Below are 21,011 nucleotides of genomic sequence, written 5' to 3'. Positions count from 1 at the left end.
TGAATGCCGAATGCACAGAGCTTCACCTGGCCGTGAACCCCAGTGGGCTCACAGATGCTGCCAGGTTGACACCCCCCCCACATCAGAAGGGCTCCTTTGGGGAATTTCACAAGTCCCTGAAGACCTAAAGAAACGGTCACTGAGATTCCCCAACGAACGGCCCGGCCAGGCCATCCTACCGTGCCACTCAAACTTCCCTGTTCCCCAGGCTTCCTCATTAGCAACCCAGGGATTACCTGACACCTGAGGTTACAGCCTCTAATGTTCAAGATAGAGACCAAGGCAAAGAAAAAGAAAAAGGAAAAACAAAACTTAGAGGAATTAGAATTTTGTGGGACAGGGAAAACATAAAGACTATCCTCAGATAAGACATTATATTGATGAAACAGGTACAGGGTACGATCAAAGAGCTCTTGGGAATTAAAAACATGTTAGCAAAACTGAAAAACTCAATAGAAGAGATTGAAGGATAAAAGCTAAGTGAATCTCCATGGAAGAATAGCAAAATGACAAGATGCTGCCATATAGATCAGAACCCGAGGGGCCCGGCCCAGGCTGTCCAGCACACGCGTAACTGAAGCTCCGAAGGGAAGAGGGAAGCAGCCCCGCAGGTGTTCACACAGCCCTTGTCATCCTGGCTCCCGGGTCTGTGTCCACTCCCAGCCCCCCAACCCGGAGGTACCAATCCACACACAAGGATGAACACACTTTGCTAGTTTTTTATTCATCCAGACCTTTTCTAGAAAGTGATGCTAGAAGGTAAACCCAGTCACCTTCTGGTGGGGAAAGAATTCAGATCCAGGGTTAACTCCTTTTTTTCATGTTTCCTCGTAGGACACAGACCCATCGAAGGAGAGAAGGACTGGATAATAAAAGGAAGACATCAAGAACATTCCCAGGAGATTCTCAGGGAAAGAGAGGTGCCAAGATGGAAGCTGGGACCAGGCTGGGAGGGTGATGAGTTAGTCTGGAGCAGGCACTCAGGGCAGACACGGCGGTAGCCGTCAGCACACAGATCCCTGCGGGCTTCATCCAGCTTAGCTAAAGACAGGACCTCCCTGCTTGAATTCTTTCTATAGTGTTATCCTGACACAATGGATGATGGACTCCTGCTCTCCAGATCAGCTGGAGAGCCGCGCTACACCCCAGCGTTTTGGCTTGGGCTTACTCCTGAGGTCGGCTGCGGTGAGTGTACAAACAGAAAACAGCAGCCCACACCCTTTATCCATATTTCTGCCAGACAGTCAAGGCCTGGGCCACGGATAATGCTCCCAGCGGGCCCTGCTATCCCAGGACTCATTCAAGCCTTTGCTCACTGACTTCCCCAAATGGAGTCCTTGTAAATTCTTGGGGAAGCTGAGGTCCACTCTGACCCAGAGGTCACATTACCTTCTCCTGAGACTTCATCCAACAGAGGCAACATTGTGCTTTTCCCACACAGCTAAGTTTCTGTATGATGTGCAGTGTTTTCAAAACTGAACAATATATTATTTGAAGATATCTCCATTAGGGGTAAAACTATACAGGAAAAACAAGCAAATTATTAAACCCCAAGTCAGGCCAGTGCTTACTTTGGTGGAGAAGGTGGGGAATCCAACTGGGTCAGGGCATACAAGGGCTTCTAAGTGGTGGTGCACACACCACCCATTCATTCTTAAAACTATGCATTTATACCGTATATGCTCTTCTATGACACACTGCACAGTTGGAAGAAAAGACAAAAACACTAATAACAGAGATAACTGAAGAGGAACCAGCAGGAGGCCAGAGAATACACTCTGGAAGGTGAGAGCAGATGCAAGAATGTGGACAGATGGGATAGGGTTGAGGAAACCTACAGGCTGGAAAACCAACAGAGGAGAGTGGGAGGGCCCAGCCTGCTCAGGGTGCTGCCCCGGAGCACCCACCCTCTGGGAGGACCATCTTCCCCATGCCAGTTCATGCTCCCTCATCTGGAGTTTAGGCTCACTCTGTGCCCCTCCTGCATTTTGTGTACCTCTCTGTCCTTGACATTGTGACCCAGGTGGTCTTCTGTCCCATGAATCCCAAAGGAGGCAGTGCCTTGGCTTCCTGCAGCAAAGCTCTGGCAGCCCAGCTGCTCTGTCAAGCCTCAAAGCTTTGAGAGGCACAAGGCTTTTGGGCCAGTGCTTGGCTCCCACCCCAGAGCCACTCAGGTCTGTTCCTAAGCCTTAGGCTTCCCCCAGCCTTGGAGGTGCGGTTTCCCTCAGCTTCTGCAGCGCCAGAAATGGGGTTCCATCTGAGTCCTGTTCCCCATGAGCATCACAGAGCCATAGCGGTTAGCCCAGGAGGGGCCTTAGAGACCACCCAGTCTTACCTGTCCATGCAGGCCGATGTCAAGGCCAAGGGAGTGCGACACGCTCAAGGGCTCACAGCTGGAGTAGGAAGTCAGCCCTGCCTTTCCAGAATGATCTGAGCCTGCTGACCCATCTGCCCCCCTCCCCAACACACACTCCCCAGCCTGGTCTCCACGTGGTTTAGCGAGGCCTCTCACAGGGCAGGGCCTCCCTCAGCCCAGCTTGGTGGCACATCCAGGGGGCTGCCCTGCAAGGCTTCGGTGCATTCAGAAAGAAACAGTCTAATCTCAGTGACTTCACTGGCCTTCCCTTTTAAAAAGGCATAGGACTTTTTCTCCTTGTAATTTATAAAACAAAACCAAGTTACCTATAGAAAATTTGGAAAATATAGAAAAATCTAAAGAAGAAAATAAAATCACAATGCCAGAAGTACAAACTGTTGAGGTTTTGAAATCATAGTTGAACTCTTATTAAAAAACAAAACAAAAAAAACGGTCCTAAAACAGGCAGCCACCGCCCCACCCACTCTTCCATCCCCACTCCCAGGTGAGTGACTTAAAATCAATAAATCTGCTGTTCCTCCCCAAGGATGGCACTGGGCTGCCAAGGAGGTGTGGGCAGCCCCTGTGCCCACAGGCACGTGAGCAAGTGCGGGGTGGGCCCTGAGTCCTGCCCCCTCAACTGCCAGAGGCCTGCACAGCTCTGTAGCCCCCGTGGCCACAGCTGAGACCAACATGGCGGGGCCGTGGCAGAACCCCACCCAGCAGGAAAGGGAGGGGAGGCACCAACACCTCATCTGCCTACTAGTCCAGCCGCCACAGCAGCATGGGTGAGCCTTCTGCAGAATGTTCTGTCCCCAAGCCTCTCCAAGCACAAGGAGCCGAGGTGGGGGTGAGGGGGTGGGGACTCTGCTTTGCCCCAGGGCTCAGCCCTGGCCTCCTGCAGCCACAGGCCCAGCCTCCCAACCTTGTCCAGCTTCCCCACCTCCTCCCTGGACCATGGACTTCAGGCCCAAGCAGGCTGCTCCGGGAGCCCTGCAATGCTGGGTGATGTCCCAACATGATAGGGCAGCCCCCAACCAGGCAGGGCCCTTCCCACCCTGGAACCTCAGGCAGGGCCTGATTGAGAAGTCCGGGGGACTTCCAGGGCGCCTGGCACACTCCCCTTTGCTTTGCCCGGCTCAGCCCAAACCTACAGACTGAGGGCAGGCGCTGCGACGCACGCAGATCAGCTGCTGGGCTACAGCCACCGCCCCACACCACGCACACAGGTGGACGGGAGGGACGGGAGGGATGGGGAAGGAGGTGTCAGCGACAGTGTGCTGAGCAGGGACTCCCCATCACCACGAGAGCTGGAAGGAACCTCACACGTGTGCCGCCGCCAGCTGCGGGCTCGAGCTAGCAATGAAGGAAGCCGTGGTACCAGGGAGGGATAGAAAACTAGTGGGATTCAGGCATCTTCATGCACAGCAGGGTACAGAAATTGACCTTTATTTGCTGTACTAAAGTCTGTTTAACTTTTGATACAAAGTAACATTTTAGTACGGAGAATCCCAGTCTGTCAGCTCAGTACCTGTCTGCGCACACTGTACCATCATAGTCCGAGCCCCTGCCCCAGAGGGTGTGCCACTTCATACCTCGAGAATAGCCTACAGGTTTTCTCAGTTGTCTGAGCTAGAAAACGTGTACCTATAAAACAAAGGACAGCATTGAGGACTGAAACTTGTCTCTTTTTTGAACAACTGTGCAAGAAAATATATCCCTTTTTAAAAAATGTCAGTAATGGCTAAACTACCATCTAGTGTCTAGAATTACAAAGAATAAAATGAAATCAGAAATTTCTTGCTAGTAAAATGAAATGTTAGGAACAGTATTAAAATATAGATCCTACCCCAATGACACGTACACAGAGCCCGGTACAGTACCTAGTATTAACAGGATGCACAGTTTAAGGAGAAATCACATCAAATCTTCAGCCAGACATATCCAGCATCAGAAGTGCAAAAAAAAAAAGAAAAAAAGCCCCCAAACAAAGACACCTTCATGGAGTAAGCTTCATGCCGTGAGTGCTGTAACCAAGATTAGAAGATCCTAGTTTTTCTTTTTAGATTTTTGATAATGACAACACTAACCATTATGCTTCCCCTAAAAGCTCTCAATTCAAAGTCTGAAACATGAATGTTTTCACATAAAAAAGAATGGATGTACCTGCCACTCCCTATAAAGTTTAAGAATTACCCTGCAAACATTGCACTGATAAAGGCTGTCAGGACTAAGAACCTAAGGAGGACTCAACGGCATGCATCAGCCCTGGCTTGACACCCTGCCCAGAACCCAGCTGTGTCCTTGTGAACCCGCGCGGCTCTGAGGGTCCAGACATAATGCCTAAGTCAGAAACACAGACGGAGAAGGAACGGGAGGCCGTGGAAGGCAGGAGGGGAGGCTGAGAGGCGAGGTGGTAAGAACGCCAAGGCAGCCTGCCCTGGTGCAGGAGGAAAACGCTGCTGCTGGCGAGTCGGCCCCACAAAGGCACTGGTTCTGCCGCCACCGGCGGTCCGAGCACCTGCAGTCACGCTGTCCTTCCAGGGAGGTGCCACAGAGGAGCAGGGAGTTTGTCAAAGCTCTGGTCCCACTGACGAGAACCTCCCAAAGCAAAGCAGCCCCCAGTGAGGTTCCAGGGTCCTTTTGCTGAAGACGGGAACAAAGCCAACACCAAAGCCATGGGGGGTGACAGAGGGGGCGGGGGCTGGGCACCGGAGCCCGGAGCCGTTCAAGTAAACATAAACCACCCAATACTTAGAAAGGCTTGTAAACGTGTGATCTGAAAGGTCCTCTTTGCAGCATCTCGGATCGGCTGGCTAAAGAAAGGTGGGTGTCGAACCCCTCTATGTGAATGAAGTCTTTTGTGTTTTCTGTTTTGTTTTGTCTTAAAGCACACGTGTGAGAGAAGCAGAGTCTGCCGGCCCGGGCCGATCACGTGCGGCCGCGGCCCTCCGTCTGCGAAGGCGGTGTTCCGCAGTCCTGGTTCCGGATCCTTCCCCGAACGTCTGTACACGGACAGACTGGGTTTTCAGTGGCTAGCAAGGGGCGGAGCCAGGCACTCACACCAGTGGCCAGCGCGGTCATGTCACAGCATGGCGTTCTCCTAGAGCGGACAGGCTGGAATCCACAGGACTTTGTTCTGTTCCTGACTGACCGTCGCCAAGATCTGAGTGCAAATGCTCGGCAGGGCTCCTCCCTGGACGACCGCTGCAAAAGATTCCCCCAAACACACACAGGTCATTCAGCTCTGTGTAAGACCCCAGGTGTGAAGCAAATAAATACAGCTTGAGCTCTTTCTACAGGGTGGCTGTCTACTGGGAGCCACCTGGCACTCTGCCCTGTCCCCACTCGACTATCCTCCATCAGAGAACCGCCTCAGTGAGTTGACCACGCATGTGTAAACTGCCCACCCCCGCTGCAATGACACCCTGGGCTGGGTTTGCCTAGCCTTGCAATGGTGGGGGAGAATCCCAGTGCCCTGGAAAGCAGTGTGGGGGGCATGTCATCATGGCCCAGCTGGCAGCGAGATTCTACAGGAAACAAGGATGAGTTTAAGAGACCAGGCACCCCATGGCCCAGAGGCGAGTCACAGCAAAGACGACTCGTCTCTAACTTGGGCCGGCTCCACACTGCAGACGTTCAACACCGCGGGTCTACAGACACCAGCCAGGGCTATTCCCAGTGTACTCCACAGAACAGCCCCCGGGGACAAACCGCTCCCCTGCCGTGACAGGCAATGTTCCGAAATTGACAATGAGCCTTTAGACACTGCTATGGAAATAGGATATCATAATTTTATGTCTGTTGAATCTAATAAAAAAAAATCAGGGCTTATCTTTTGTAAGTTTTGGAGTTTTAAATTTCATTTCTCTAAGAACTGTTAATATGTTTGGCTAAAGTATGGATCTGCGATGAACTGGGAATTAAAATACGCACGTGCGTGCAACCTGCCACGTGCACAGGCGTGCACGCCCACACAAGCACACACAGACACAGGCACCACGGCAGGTTCTGGGCTAGATCACAACACTCTCCACACAATGCAATCAAAATCCATGTCCCCCTGGCTCAGGGGGGACAGTGCTAGCACCCTTCAGGTGACTGACTTTCCCGAAGAGGCTAGAGGCTGGAAGTTGGGTAAACTGAAGTTGGAAGTTGGATAAACTGAAGTTGGAAGTTGGGTAAACTGAAGCCACGCTTCTGTTGGTTTGTTTCATTTAGAAGACCTGAGATAGTAATGGGGGCAGCTTTTCTGCACCAAATCCCACAGCAAAACTGGCCTGTCCTAAAGGGTGCTGTGGGCCCCGCCTGCCCCAGGACCTTGCAGCTGTGCTATGTGGCTCCCGTACTACGTTCAACTTGTAAAAATCCTGGTGTTGACCTGTGACTGCAATCCGAACCCCTCATTCGAAATCCAAGTGCTCATGATGGCACTCACAAGCGCCCAGGAAGTGTGTGCCATCGCCGTTTCCAAGGAAGCTGTCTTGGGAACACCTCTGCCGCCTTCCCCGCCGCCCGCCCGCCCGCCCTCTCCAGGCCCGCGCACACCTACCTGTGAAGTACCTGCTGTACTCCTGCTCGACCTTCTGCGCCGTCTCAAACTGCTCTTTGGAATGCCTCTGGGTCACCTTGTCCCTCAGGTAGATGGGGTCTCTCTGCTCCCTGCAGCGACAGCCAGGGCACCGGGCTGAGCCTCTCCTAGGCCCGCCTCTCCCAGGCCCTCCTCTCCTTCCTCTGTCCAGGGAACAGGGACCTCCATCGAGGCAGGGTGGGCTGCGGTGGGAGGCCCCGTGTGCTCCCCCCGTAAAACATGGCCACAGCCTCCGGCTCTGTGGGGAGCTCTGGGCAGAGGGGGAGACGGGCACCCCGGTGCATGCACCGAGAGCAGACGCACCAGCTGGCCAAATGTGTGGCAGCACAGTGTGTGGCAGCACAGCAAAGCCAAACGGAGAGGGGCCTTGGCGAGCACGTAGCCCAACCAGTGCGGAAACCGAAGCTCGGAGGAAGCCAGGGCCCATGCATGTCACAGGCCGCTTCTTGCTGAGCTGGACTTAGCCCAAGCCACCCCGCTCCCCGGGCCTCTGGGCACCACACTGAGAAGCACGGGGGACAGTGGCAGGGTTAAAGGGGAGCTGCACAGACCAAGCTGGTCCTACTCAGCGACTGTGGCAGCATCTGGACAGGGTGAAGGGGCAGTGGGGACGGGGGTGCTTGGCTGCCACTGCCTCCCTCTGAGCGGGGGAGGGGGAGAGGGGATTGGAGGGGAAGGGTCACTTCCTACCTGTGCTGCCTATTTCGAGGCCAACAGGCCTGTTCCCCCCTCACCCCAACACAGCCCCTTCCCTGCCTGAGCCCCTAGCCCACCCCAGCAGGGCCCCCGCTGCAGCCGGGGGCCGCTCGCCTACTTGATGTGCTTGGCGCTCTTGTAGTGGATGAAGATGACGATGGGGTAGATGTGCATGTGGTGCAGCCGCTCGATGGCGTGCGGGCCGATGTCCAGGAGGCAGTGCCGGTTCTGGGGGAAGGGGGCGCAGAGTGAGCCTGGGAGGACAGGCGAGGGACGGTCCTTCCCCTCTGCGGCCAGTGGGACCCACCCTGTCCTCACACAGTGCTCCCCTGCTCCGTAAATGAACGCACGAGGCTCTACCCACGAGCAAGGCAGCAAACCCACAGGAGGAACCGTGGGGAAACCTCACCCAGGAAACTCCCCACAGACCATGTCAGCTGTGTGGGTGTCGGGGCCGGAAGCCAGGGCTGAGTGGCGTCTGGCCAGCCCAGCTCCACACTCCCTTCCTGCCTCTGCCCAGATGCGGGGACCTTCTTAAAGCCCTGTCCCACCCTGGCCTCGAAAGCCTGCCAGACTGCACAAGTGAGCCGGAGATGCAGGTGCCTTTGTATGGCGTGGTCCCCTCGGCCGCCAGGGGAGTGTGCGCCAAAGCAAGGCCCCGGGCACACCACCTGCGGCTCTCCTGACCCCCAAAAGCTCCACCTCGACCGGGCGCTAAGCACTCAGAGCTATGAGAGGCCCAAGCCTCCACCTGACAGGGAGAAAAGCAAGGCCCGGCAGGGCATGTGGAGCCGCACGGAAATGGGAGCCCAGAAGGGCCCACAGATGAACACGCAGCTGCCGCACCGACACGCCCCACAGCTGTCCCCACTCCTCACGCTGCCTGGCTCATGGACCCGGGGACGTTCAAAAGCATCAAGAGACACAGCAGCGGCTCTCAGCCCTTGCAGGGGCAGGGACCCTATCAGAGCGCGTGCTCCCTGTCCCCAGAAGAAGGTGCATGCGAAACTGTGCACTCGCGTTCAGACATGCATTCAGGGAGCCCGTCCGGGGATGCTCCGTAAGAGGCCCTTCCCCAGAGTTCAAAACTCTCATCAGATCGCCCCACCCCAGAGGGCAAGAGGTGGCAAGTACAGGGCAGTCCCTACCCCCTCACTGTGGGATTCACTTGGTTTTGGGTGCAGCAGCAGCCATGAGGGCGAGCCCAGGAGTAGGTGGGCTCAGAGGGTCTGAGAACGCTCAGGGCAGAGGACCACGGACGAGGGGCCCAGACCCGCACACGGGGGAGTCTGACACGGGCTCCAGTGCGCACCCAGCACTCAGGCTGAAGCCACGGGTACCTTTTCTGCGATCTCCTTGATTGAAGCCACCGTGGTCACATCGAAATGGCCGCTCCTCCGCTTGTAGTCAACAAACAGGCAGTCCTTGACGCCCCGCTCGATGGCCTGCTGGGAGGCCTTCATCACCTCTGCCAGGCACAGACACGGGGGTCAGGACACAGGGGTCAGGACGCCAGGCCCTGCGGAGCCCCAGGGGAGGGAGCAGGAGAAGAACTGTGCCCAGCAGCCACCAGGAACCCCATCCTGTTGAGCCCCCTCCCAGGGAAAGAGCCAGAGGTCAGGCCCAGATCTGACCCAGGTGGGGGGCTCTGAAACCCTGTGAGGCCTGGTCCTCGTGCTGCCACCCCCGTGCAGGCGAGTTGACAGGGACTGGGGACAGAGGCCCAGAGGACGCCTCTCACCAAGGGGACATCTGCAGAACTGGCCGGGAGCCTCGTTCACCAGCATCTCCTTCACCACGTCCAGCAAAGGCCCCAGAATGAGCACAGGCCGCAGGGAGGTGCAGTCCACCTTCTGCACCCGCTGGTAGGCCAGGCTCACGGAATCTGAGGGAGACAGAGCGGCAGCGTCACGGGCCCAGCCTGGAGTGGAGGGGCAGGAGGGGCTGGGACCCCTGCTCCCTGACCTTACCTGCCTGGGTTGCCTGGGACTCCCCCAGCTCCTAAACTGAAAGTCCCACGTCCTGGGCACCCTGTCCCTCTGCCCTGTGAACACCCGAGGCAGCCGGTCTCGACCAGTTGTCCTGCACTTCCTTCTGCTCTGTCCAATTCTTCCTCGTGTGCCTGACGCCTGCTCCTCCCGCCCCATCTCCGTTCTCCTCTGCTCTCTGGGGTGAAGCCTCAGGGGTACAGCGTCTTCCCCCCAACACAGAGGCGTGGTCCTGTGACCCGGACCTGCCCAGTGGGTGACGGAGGTGAGGCTTCCCTGCCCACCGGCAGGAACGGGTGAGTGCTGTGAGCCAGCTCTGACCATACAGGTGAGGACAACCCTTACGAAAGGGCAGAGCCACAAGACAGAAGAGACCTGGGTCCCTGGGATCCTCAGAACAGAGCAGTCTCCCCCAGACCACCATGAGCTTGAACCCGTACATGGCAGAGAAATAAGCTTCCTATCATGCACGAGCCACCGTTACTTGGTCTCAGTTAAAGCCGGTAAACCAATATCCTAGTCGATACATGTGGCAAACCTCCCCTCCCACAAAATGAATTAAAAGTCCTTGCAGGAAGACAGAGTCTAAAAACCAGCAAGCAAGCAGCTTCTTGGCATCTTCCTGATATAAGTCACTGTGAAGCATCTCAGAAACACAAAAAATAGAATGTATAGTCCTTGCCATTAAAAAGCTCACACTCTAACAGGGGACACTAGATAGCAACTCACAAAAAGCGAGACAAGTATACAAGAGCTGCCCGACAATTCCGGAGCATCAGGGGTCAAACGGATACTGTGGGTTGGATTAGAGGGTGAGGAGACCCCTGGGAAGGCCCAGGAGGGAGGTGGGACGAGAGCTGTGTCCCAGAAAGAGCAGGGCAGGAGGGTGGGCATGAAGGGGACGGGGAGGACAGAGCTCAGGACGATGGTGGGCTTGGGAGGAAGGGTCCAGGAGAGGCTAGCGCTGGAGGGATCTGTACACATCTGTGGAGCAAAGTGTGACAGGGGAGCAGGGACAGGAGGGTGAAAGACTCAGGGGGACGGAAGCATGGTGCCGGGCACAGCACCAGGCTGCATGAGGACCAATCTCACGGGTAGAACTGACAGACAGTGAGCAAAGCCTCTCCTCTTCCCTCGCCCCACACCTGTGTGTGCGGTTTTTAAGGCTGACGATTACCCGCGAACGTCTCTGCAGCTTTCTATACAGCAGTCACAGACCTGGTGACCAGCAGTTCTGTTGTTTAAAATCGGGGGAAGGTTTGGGGGTCACATCCATCACCTTGAGACCCCAGGCATTTCTAAGCGAAGGCTCTGAGGAGTCACATGGCAATAATTTCTAAGTATTCTTAGAAATACTTCTAAGAAGAGTTTATATAAACACGTCCTCCCTTTCAAAAATTAGAACCTCACAGATAAAGCCAACGGCCTTCCCTAATCCCTCTCCCCACTGGCCTCCTCGGAGCTAACCACTTTATGAGCTGGAAGGACATCCTTCCAGATGTTATTCTCATAAGCTGATTTTTATATGCTAAAAAAACTAATGTGATGCTGTAAACATTTTGTAACGCCCTCTGTCATCCAGGGCTATGTTTCCGTGATGCATCCGTGCCGATTCAAGTTGATCTTCTTTATTCCTTTTGAACATCCCATGCACGGTTACTCCGTATCTATCAATATCTATCCACTTTCCTGTTGATGGACATTAAGTCAATATTCCCTCAATTTACTTGAGCAAGAATCATACTCTCCATTAATGACTATTAACATTCCCCACCGTGGGGTGCCAATTTAGAGATTCCTGTTCCTCCCTGAATAATCTGCTTTGTCGGAAGTCCTCACGATCGCAGAACCACGGCACTAGGGAGCATCTTACGAGTCATTGACTCCAGCTGGAGAAGAAAAGTGGCCCATCCAAGATCACAGCTCATCAGGGCACAGCAAAGGCTTGGCCTGGGGGGTTATAGTCTTAGACCGCACTACAGTGACCTTCTTTAAAAGCTGCTATGTTCCCAGTCACTGTAAAGATATTGAAACAACAAAATAAACAAACATAAAAGGTGCTATGGGCTGGGCGCGGTGGCTCACTCCTGTAATCCTAGCACTCTGGGAGGCCAAGGCGGGTGGATCACTCGAGGTCAGGAGTTCAAGACCAGCCTGAGGAAGAGCAAGACCCCGTCTCTACTAAAAATAGAAAGAAATTATCTGGCCAACTAAAAATATATATAGAAAAAAAAAATTAGCCAGGCATAGTGGCGCATGCCTATAGTCCCAGCTACTCGGGAGGCTGAGGCAGTAGGAACGCTTAAGCTCAGGAGTTTGAGGTTGCTGTGAGCTAGGCTGACACCACAGCACTCACTCTAGCCTGGGCAACAAAGTGAGACTCTGTCTCCAAAAAAAAAAAGGTGCTATGGACTGAACTATGTGCCCTGAAAATTCACATGTTGATGCCCTAACCCCCAACGTGACTGTAATTAGAGACAGGGCCTTCAGGAGATAATAAAGGTTAAATAAGGTCGTAAGAGTGGGGCCCTAATGCAACAGGACTGTGGCCTTGTTAGAGGACGAGACACTAGAGATCTCTGTCCCTGTCCCCACCCTGTGAGGACACTGCAGGAAGGCAGCCGTCTGCAAGCCAGGAAGAGAGCCCTCCCCAGCACCTGGCCATGCTGGCACCTGGATCTGATTTCCAACCTCGAGAACTGTGAGGAAATACATTCCTGTTGCTGAAGCCATCTGGTCTGTGGCGTTTTGTTATGGCAGCCCTAGCGGACTAAGTTTAAGGGAAAACCAGTCCTCTGCAAGCATTCCTGAGACACTTGTGCACAGACCCCTAAAAGGACAAGCATAAGGACATCTCACTGTCCTCTGGGTGGTAGAGAGTTGAAGTCTACTTAGGAGCCATCACGACGGGTGCACAATGAAGGGGGACGGGGCACCAGGGGCGCCACACAGCAGCTGGAAGCCACGGACTAAAGCAGGAATTCAAAACTCCCACTGTGCGTCAGGATTGCTGGTGGGGGGCAGGGGAGGGTGCTTTTAAACTATTAGGTAGGTATTGCTGCTCCCAGGTAGAACAGAACAGCTTACATCTTTGAGAACTAGAAAACTTGGATTAAAAAAAGAAATATCTTTTTGAAGGCATTGTAGAGAGGCTGCGAGAGCCAGGATCTGACATGCCAGGATCCTGGAGGGAAGGAAGCACAGACCAGTAAGCCTGCGTAGGCTGCTTCCTCCGCCACAGCAGTTGCAGACTTTGGGGGTAAGAGTGAGAGGACCGCTGCTAAGGACTGAGAACCCAGGCAGAGTGTCTGGGAATCTCCAAAGCAGCTGAGACCAAAATGGAGTTTAGGGCTGCCAGTGCAGCCAGGGCCTGAGGGGCCACGATTCCAGAGGGAAGGGAGGTGCAGAGAACTAAGTCTGACATCAGAAGTTTTCCCCTAATGTCATTTCCAAATTCTTAAGCTGTGAGGAGCAAGAAACTAAGAGTCTAAAAAAGTCACTAAAACACAGAGCAGAGTGTTCTGCAGTCTCAGGGTACTGAAGAGAGAGAAAAATGGGAGTCCAGGCTCCCTAGGGAGGAAGCGCCCTAGGGGACACCCCAGGCTCCCAGCTGGGACCACTGGAGTGCCACTCCCTAGGATCTGCAACCCAGGCTGAACTGCTGCCTGGACCGAGGTGATGTGCCACCAGTGCTGTCTCCAAAGTAGAGGGCGAACCCCCTCTGGAGGACTGTGACATCATTCAGAGCCTCGACAATTTCCTATATATAATTTCTGACAGTTCAATAAACAATTACCAAGCATACCAAGAAGTAGGATCAAAAAAAAAAAAAAAAAAAACCACAAAGACAACAAAAAGCAATTCAGGGATGACCAGACATGATAGTTACCAAACACAGTCTTTAAAAACACATGATTAACGTATTTAATAGAGAGCAGATGACAAGACGGACAATCTCAGGAAGGAATCAAAGTCTATTAAAAAAGAATCAAATGGAAACTCTAAAACTAAAAAATGCAACTTCTAAAAGTAAGAACGCATTGGACACACAGCAGAGCGGAACAGCGAAGAGGAACAAGTGAGTAGACGAGCAGGCTGGCTGAGCGGGGAGAAAGGAGAACGGGGAAGCACGGGGGAAAAGGAGCAGACACAGGCACGGGGTAGGATGGAGGAACTGAGACCTGGGGAAGAGGCAAGGACAGCACAGCAGCAGTATTAAAGAAACCATGGCCAGGAATTTCCCAAAACTGACTAAAATGTCAAGCTCCAGATTTAAAAAGTGCTAAGAATCTTCCGAGCAGGATAAATGCAAAGAAAACTGCGCCCGGGCAGCACGTCACGGCGTGACTGCTGAGAAATGAAGAGAAAGAAAATCCTCAACACGGCTGGGGGGGTGGGGGGGACACGGCACCATCAGCGCTGAGAACAGAAAGGTGACTTCGCACCAGGAACGAGAGTGGCAGGCTGGAAAGTGTCCCCCAAAGACTGATTCACTTCCTGAGCCCCAGAACCTGTGAGCATTACCAAATACAACAAAAGAGGCGGTGGTTAAAGACTTGGGGTGATGGGGTAGCGGGAACGTGTCCTGGAGAATCCGGGGGGCCCTAACGGCAATCCACGGATCCTTCTGAGAAGCCGAGGGCGTGTGAGAGAGACACGTATGGAGAAGGCGGCGACGTGACGACAGAGCAAAGGGAGATTTGAATGCGGGGGGACGTGGGCCGCGTGGAGGAGCGCGGTGGCCACCACAAGCTGGAAGAGGCAGGGGACAGATTCTGCCCCGGAGCCTCTGAAGGAGCAGGCCTGCCGACAGCCCGGCTCCGTCCGGCCCCGTGGTCCTGAGCGTGGACTTCTGGCCTCCAGAACTGCGAGAGGATGAACGTGTGTTGCTGAAACCACAGTCTGTGGAAATTTCTTACGGCAGCCACAGGAAACACACACGATGGCAGCCAGAGACAACGAATGGTGTCCTCGGAGAGCTTACGTGGAATATCTACCAGTCTGAGACCCTATATCCAGTGAACATCTCCAAAAACAATCCTAAAATATACATTTTCAGACAAGACAGAGCATTTGTCACCAACAAACCTGCATTATGAGGAATGCGGAAGCGAGCGGCTGAGCAGAAGAAACAGGATCGGAAGGAAATACAGGACTGCAGGAAGTGACACACAGGGACGGAAAAGGTAAAATACGAGAATGACTGACGTGCACATCAGTAAGACTGGCTTGGATTTAAAGTATATGTAGAATTAAAATGAGAATAACGTAAAAGTCAGCAAAGAGGGAAATGGAGTCACAGTGGTCTGATGTTTTGGAATTATCAGGGAAGTGGTCACGGTCATGATTTCTGTCAGAGCAGGTCAGGGATGCACGCTGTGAGGCTACCGTGGCCCCCGAAGGAACAAAACAAAACGAAATAACTAAAAACTAATAGATGAGGGAAGGGCTGAATAATAAAAATACTTGATTAATCAAAACAAAAGAAAGGAGAGACAAACAGAAAACATGCAGTACGATGGTAAATGTACTGATACATTACATTTTATGCAACGGATTAAATGCTCTGATTAAGTGACAAAGATGGTGACAGGTGTGTTCAGACTGTGGCAACTCCTCAGCCGTCCACGCTTCTGCGAGCGTGTGCACACCTCTGTGCATCTTGTTCTCTGATAAAATGTGTTAAAAGGTAGACTGCCACAGCGGATTCAAAAAACCCACGTGCTGATTACAAGAGACATTTAAATATAAAGCTACAGAAAAGTTTAAAGCAAAAGGATGGGAGAAGATGGACCATGCAAACACACACCAAAATAAAACCGGTATGACAAAAAAAAGTCTTTCAGGCAAGAAACATTATTAGAGATCAGGAAGGACATTTCATAATGATAAAACGGTCAATTTGCCAGGAAAATATAATAATCAGAAAGGTGTATGTACCTAATGACAGCTTCAAAATATATAGTGCAAAAAAATCTGAAGTGAAAAAAAAAAGAGAGAGAGAGAGATAAATGGCTCTTTCAAGGGCTCAAACACATCTGTCGGACACACGCCATCCACACAGGAGATGGCATCTGTCAAGAAAGGCTCGGGGAGGTATAAGAGCAGAGACCAGAAGAGTGAAAGGGAAAAAAAAAACAAAGCAACAAAATAAGGGCGAAATCTTGCCTTGATTAACAGGTTGGCAAACTTTTGCTATAACGGGGAAGACAGTGATATTTTAGATATTTTAGGCTTTGAAGGCAAAAACACAAATTGAGCAACTATTATTACCAAAAAACTAATAGATGTTTTTACACCTTATGTCTTAAAATGTACAAACTTAAGCTGAGCTCAGAGGCCATACAAAAACAGGTAGCCGGCCAGATTTGGCCTGTGGGCTGCAGTCTGCCAACTACTGTCCCAACAGACGGTGACAGCAGGCCATTAACTACAGGTGTGATTTACTCAACTCGCTGGGCCTGAGGTCTTAATTTTAAAAATAAAGGAGGAAGGAGGGGAGGAAGGGAGGGAAGAAGGCAGCCAGCTCTCCTACCCGCGCCACCCTGACCCCTGGCTGCCCGGGGAGGGCACATATTCTAGGACAGCAGACGCACGCCGGCCACGTTCACAAGGGCCTCCTGCTTTACAGGACAAGTGCAGCCTTTCCACAGGGGCCATCTGCCAGGGGATGTCTCACGTTCCTAGTACCCAACTCCAGCCCTGGCTCAGCGCCCTGCCCTGGGAGGATCTTGTAGGAATCGTTAATGAACACAGAAACCCCAAAGATCTGCAGAGACCAGTGGCCCTAGGTCACTACCAAGCCGCCTGTAATAACCCAGAAACAAACAAGAAGCAATGCATTCAGCAGAGAGTGCTTTTCGCCTACCCCAATACCTGTTCCTCCATTCTCCCTTACTAACAGAACCTGTTAATGCACCCGGCTAAAACATGCCTTTTCAGCCTCCTCGAATATGCACGTGGCCAACAAGATGTAAGCGGAAGTGGCAGCAAGGGCCTTCCAGATACGCTGTTTAAAGAGGCACACTCAGCTGAGGCACATCTGCCTTCCCCTTCCGACTTCCTGCTGCCTGAAACGTGGACACGACACGATGGCTGCAGCTGCAATGACGGCTGTGCTGACCATGAGGGGACCTGAGGACGAGAGCCACGCCCCACGGATGTGGCTCTAGACAGGTAGCACTACCCGACTGTCAGACACCTACCTCCAGGCTTGTGCACAAAAGCAGAGTCAACTTCTACTTTAAGTCCCTGCTGAGAAGATTCTGGGATCAACAGCAAACCCCACCTGGACAGCCCACTGGAAAACACATGCAGCCACTTGCCTTCAAAGAGTGGAATGGAGTCGCTGGAAAAGGTGTCCAGGGCGAGGAGGTCTTTGCCATCTTTGGACCCACTTCGTTTGTGCTTGTGTTTCCTTCGAAAGAAGGACCGGCGTGCAGCCGCCGACAGTGTCTTTGTGGCACTATTGTCATCTTTGACCTCGGATGTGCTGAGCCTCCTGGAGAATTCTTGGTCCATCCTGCAGTCACAGGGAAGGATGATGTTGGGGAGGGCTGTCAGGACTGTCCCCCGCCGGCCTGCCAGTGAGGACAGCGAGGGCTCGGCCTAGGAGCCAGGCTCCCCCCGACTCCTCTGTAGGCCCCGGCTACCTCCCTCCCACGCCCCCAGGGCTGCTTGGTACCACTGCTGTGGCTGGGGACAAGCCCTCAGAGCAAGTGGATTTCAGCTCAGTGTCAAGAGAAGTGCTAGGACAGCCTTCACTTGGTGACACTGCAAGCTGTGCTTCCTGCCATAGCAAGGAATGCAGCAGGGACGCAGGCGACCTGAAAGACACTACGCTCAGTGGGAGGAGCCAGGCACAAAAGGTGTGATTCCATTCACACCCAAGTGCAGAACAGGGACACCTACAGGTACCAAAGCAGGTTAGTGGCTGATTAGGGCTGGGGACAGACGTGGATGGGAGGACAGAGGGGCAAGGGGGGACAGCCAAGGGGTAAGGGTTTCTGTGTGAAGTGGTGATGATGCTCTAAAAATAACCGTGGTGCTGGCTACACACACCTGTGAATATGCTAAACACCGTGGAACTGCGTACTTTGGGTGGGCTGCATGGCACGTGACTATCTCCATAAACCTGTTTTTAAAAGGCAGCTGTGCCTCCCGGCTTGCCACTGCGCTCCTGCACTGCTCTGACTCATGCTAGGAGCAGCTTTCTGGACAAGCGATTTTGACCAGAGGCTGAGACGAGTGGCAGGATTAGCCCCCAGCAGCCCAGGCCCTGGCCTCCCTCCACTGGGAAGGTCCACAGCCAGCGTCCCCCGCCCCATCCCAGGACAGAAGACACTCACATGTATTTGCTGGGAATCTGCCCCCGCTGGATCTTCCGGGCATTCTCGTCCAGCTGCCACGCCATCCAGGACCCAAACGTGCCCTGGGGCAAGGTGTCATCCACATAGAGGATGTCATCCTTCTTAAAGCTCAGCTCATGCTCCACCTCTGCCAGCCGATCGTACAGGGCCCTGGGTCATGGGACACAGGGACTGTGATCAGGAGCCCCACTGCCCGAGGATGCCCTGCACACGGAAAGCAGCCAGGCCCCTAAGGCTGCCAGCCCTCTGTGAGCCATCTCCACACTCCATCGGGAAGCGCCCCTCTCTGATCTGGTGGGGGTTCCCAAAGGAGGGAGCCCGGTGTCTCACAACAAAGATGGTGCCTCTCCCCCTAAGACTAAGGGCTCGTCCCCAACGGGAGACAGAACTTGCCAGGACCAAGGCCAGGTTTTCCCCTTCTAAGTGGGCCTGTCTGCCCCCTCTTCACAGCCAGGGCCCTTGGTTCCCACAGATTGGAAACTCCCTAGGATAGAAACATGTCACCTCCGACCCTAGAGACAGGGAGTTGTACCACGTCAGTGTTTTTACTCTTTTGGTAGCCTCAGAACTTAAGAGAACATGAAGAAAGCTCTGAGGCCCTCCTAGAAAACGCCTGCTGCTGCCTCACACGGCATTTTGTCCAGTGCTTAAGGGAAGTCCACACGCTGCAGCAGGATCTGCACATCTGGGTCGGGAGACCAGCAGGAGAGAGCACAGCCCACAGTAAAACGGGGCTCTATGGCCTCAAAATTCCCCAGGCCCTACGCCCTGAAGGGGAGCCCATCTGGTCCTTTAAGCCCTGAGCGTTGCTCTATGTCACAAGCATCTCGCCATGAGTGTGCAGACTGGAGGGGCCCAGCCTTGGAGGCAAGAAACAGAGCCACTTGCCAGGAAGAGTCTCCACAGAAAGCCCCTCCCCTGCCCCAGGATCCCCAGCTACTGGTACCTGATGTAGAAGCTGTCGCCAGGCAGGCCCTTGATCCTGGTGAACTCCTCGGGGCGGTACTGCACCTTCAGGCAGACGCCGTCCTTGGGCTTCAGCATCTCCACGTAGACCTCCTCGGCCGTCTTGTTCCGCACATCCAGATTGCCGTACTGTCCAGGGTGGGGGCACCGGGGTCAGAAGGCAGAAGCCAGGGGGTGGCCTGGGCACCCGTGAGGGGCCAGTTATGGTGGCAGAGGTGCAACGTTCTTCATCAACTGAGCACCTGCCTGCCTCCCCTCCATGGGCAGGGCTGAGCCCTGTGCCCACTCCCTGGCACCAGATCCTCTGCAGAGTGGCTGCTCTGCCCTCAACAGCTCATCCCAGGAAAAGCCTCGTTCTGGCCCCCAGCAAGTAAGGGCTACTGAGAATATGGCCCTTTCTCTTGCTCCTGCTACCTGTACCTTTCAATGCCTACGGACCCTCTCCCGTCCAAGAGCCCTGCTGCCAATGAGAGCATCTCCATCTGGCACCCAGGGCCCCCGCCGAGGCTCTGCTCTCAGGTTCTCTCGGTGGCCTGCCCAGCTTCCCAGGGACCCTTAGAGGGTACAAGGATTGAAAATCAACCCCAACAGTGTCACCAGGTGAGCAGCTGTGCTCTGTCTTCCTGTGCCACCTGGGATGGCAGCAAGCCCGACATGCAGGGGGACAGTGGCCTGGCCTGCTCGGCAGCCCAGGACTCACCTCGAGGATGAGGTCCCCTGGCACGAGGCCATCAGGACCCTTGGCAGGACTGTCATCCTCCACCTCGGCCACAAACACCCCGTGCAGGTTCCCACCGCACAAGTGCACCCCAAGCTCCAGCTGGGACTTTTTGATGAAGACAACTCGTGGCTCTGGGGCCTTCTTGTTGGCGTCTCCCGCAATCCTTTTGGGAAGAAAATGCAGTTCCTCAGTTGTGCACAAGGAGGGAGGAGGGCACGAAAAGACAAAACAGTGGCCAAGGCCCAACTGCGTTCTGCTTGCTGCCCGGGGTGTCAGGACCACAGGGAGCTGAGAGGTGGCCCGTTGGGGGCTTTAGATCTGCTGGCTTAGCGCACAGGGCAGGGTGCGGAGGTGCAGCGGGGGCGAAAGCACGCGGCCCCAGGCCCAGAGCCAGCTAGGGAGAGTGTCAAAACCAACATCCCTGCTCCCTGCTGAGCCATCAGCCTCACGCCTGAGGGGGCATCACACCCACCTGCGTCCCACCTGTCTTCCTAACTCAGTTCTGTCTAAGGAAAGGTAAATTATCTCCCTGTCCAGAGCACAACTCCCTCAGCAAACATCTACCAGGCAGCTTCTGTCGACCAGGAACTGCTAAGTCCTACAGCGGCGGCCCTGGCCACCAAGGCACCGATAACCAAGTGAGGGGAGCGGAACATAAGCTGGTGGACACGTGCAGGGAAGGAAATGGACGGAGACTGATGAAGGGGACCTCAGGGAGAGGCTGGCCCCTGATTACAACTCTGCTGCAGGTAGGTTGCGTGACTGACCCTCGCACACGGAATGCCAGGCTGGCCTCGCTGAGTGTGACGCCACCTGGGGCGTGGTCACGGCCCCCCAGTGCTGGAGACACGGGACTTCCCCGACTGCAGAGGGACTGCATCGCGCCTGGGCCTGGGCGGCCTCCCTCCCCAGCCCCAGGCCAGGTAGATGCTGTGCAGCCCCCACAGGGGCACCTGTCGCCTCCTTCCACGCAAACGCTGCTTCCTTGGCCTGGACTTCCCTTCACGCCCACCCCTGGCTCCTGCTCATCCTGAACGATTAGCCCCAGGTGCAGCTCCCACTGCTTCTGCCAGCGCTGCTAGTGAGTGACTGCTCCTGACTGTTCTGCAGCGGCCGCAGCAGCCCCCATGGCACCTCGATGGCGCTGCACACACCCCACACCGGTCAGCCGCCTCCTGGGGCAGCACTGGGGCAGACGGCTAGAGCCCAGGGGCTGACAGTGGGTCTGCGTCTGAAGACAGAATCAGAAGCCAGCAAAGGAGAAGCGGAGGAAAGAGAAGAGATAGAAGATGAAGAGTCAATGAGAGAACAGAACACAAAGAGA

General features: G+C 54.3%; 1 protein-coding gene across 3 annotated transcripts in view; it reads right to left on the bottom strand.

The window, feature by feature from the left end:
- Positions 1–3,789: 3,789 nt before the first annotated feature.
- Positions 3,790–21,011, bottom strand: part of DLG5 (discs large MAGUK scaffold protein 5) — a 110,053-nt gene continuing 92,831 nt past the window's right edge. For all 3 annotated transcript variants that reach the window (XM_045568293.1, XM_045568294.1, XM_045568295.1), the window contains exons 24-32: positions 19,667–19,850; positions 18,947–19,095; positions 17,980–18,150; positions 16,957–17,153; positions 9,385–9,528; positions 8,984–9,111; positions 7,762–7,871; positions 6,909–7,018; positions 3,790–5,563 (exon numbers count right to left, since the gene is read on the bottom strand). In XM_045568293.1, coding sequence (XP_045424249.1) covers positions 5,460–5,563; positions 6,909–7,018; positions 7,762–7,871; positions 8,984–9,111; positions 9,385–9,528; positions 16,957–17,153; positions 17,980–18,150; positions 18,947–19,095; positions 19,667–19,850 — 1,297 coding nt within the window. In that variant the 3' untranslated portion in view covers positions 3,790–5,459. The remainder of the gene's footprint in view (positions 5,564–6,908; positions 7,019–7,761; positions 7,872–8,983; positions 9,112–9,384; positions 9,529–16,956; positions 17,154–17,979; positions 18,151–18,946; positions 19,096–19,666; positions 19,851–21,011) is intronic.

This window comes from Lemur catta, chromosome 14 (assembly GCF_020740605.2).
Source record: "Lemur catta isolate mLemCat1 chromosome 14, mLemCat1.pri, whole genome shotgun sequence".
NCBI classification, from domain to species: Eukaryota; Metazoa; Chordata; class Mammalia; order Primates; family Lemuridae; genus Lemur; species Lemur catta.
This window is presented reverse-complemented; position numbering and strand designations above follow the sequence as displayed.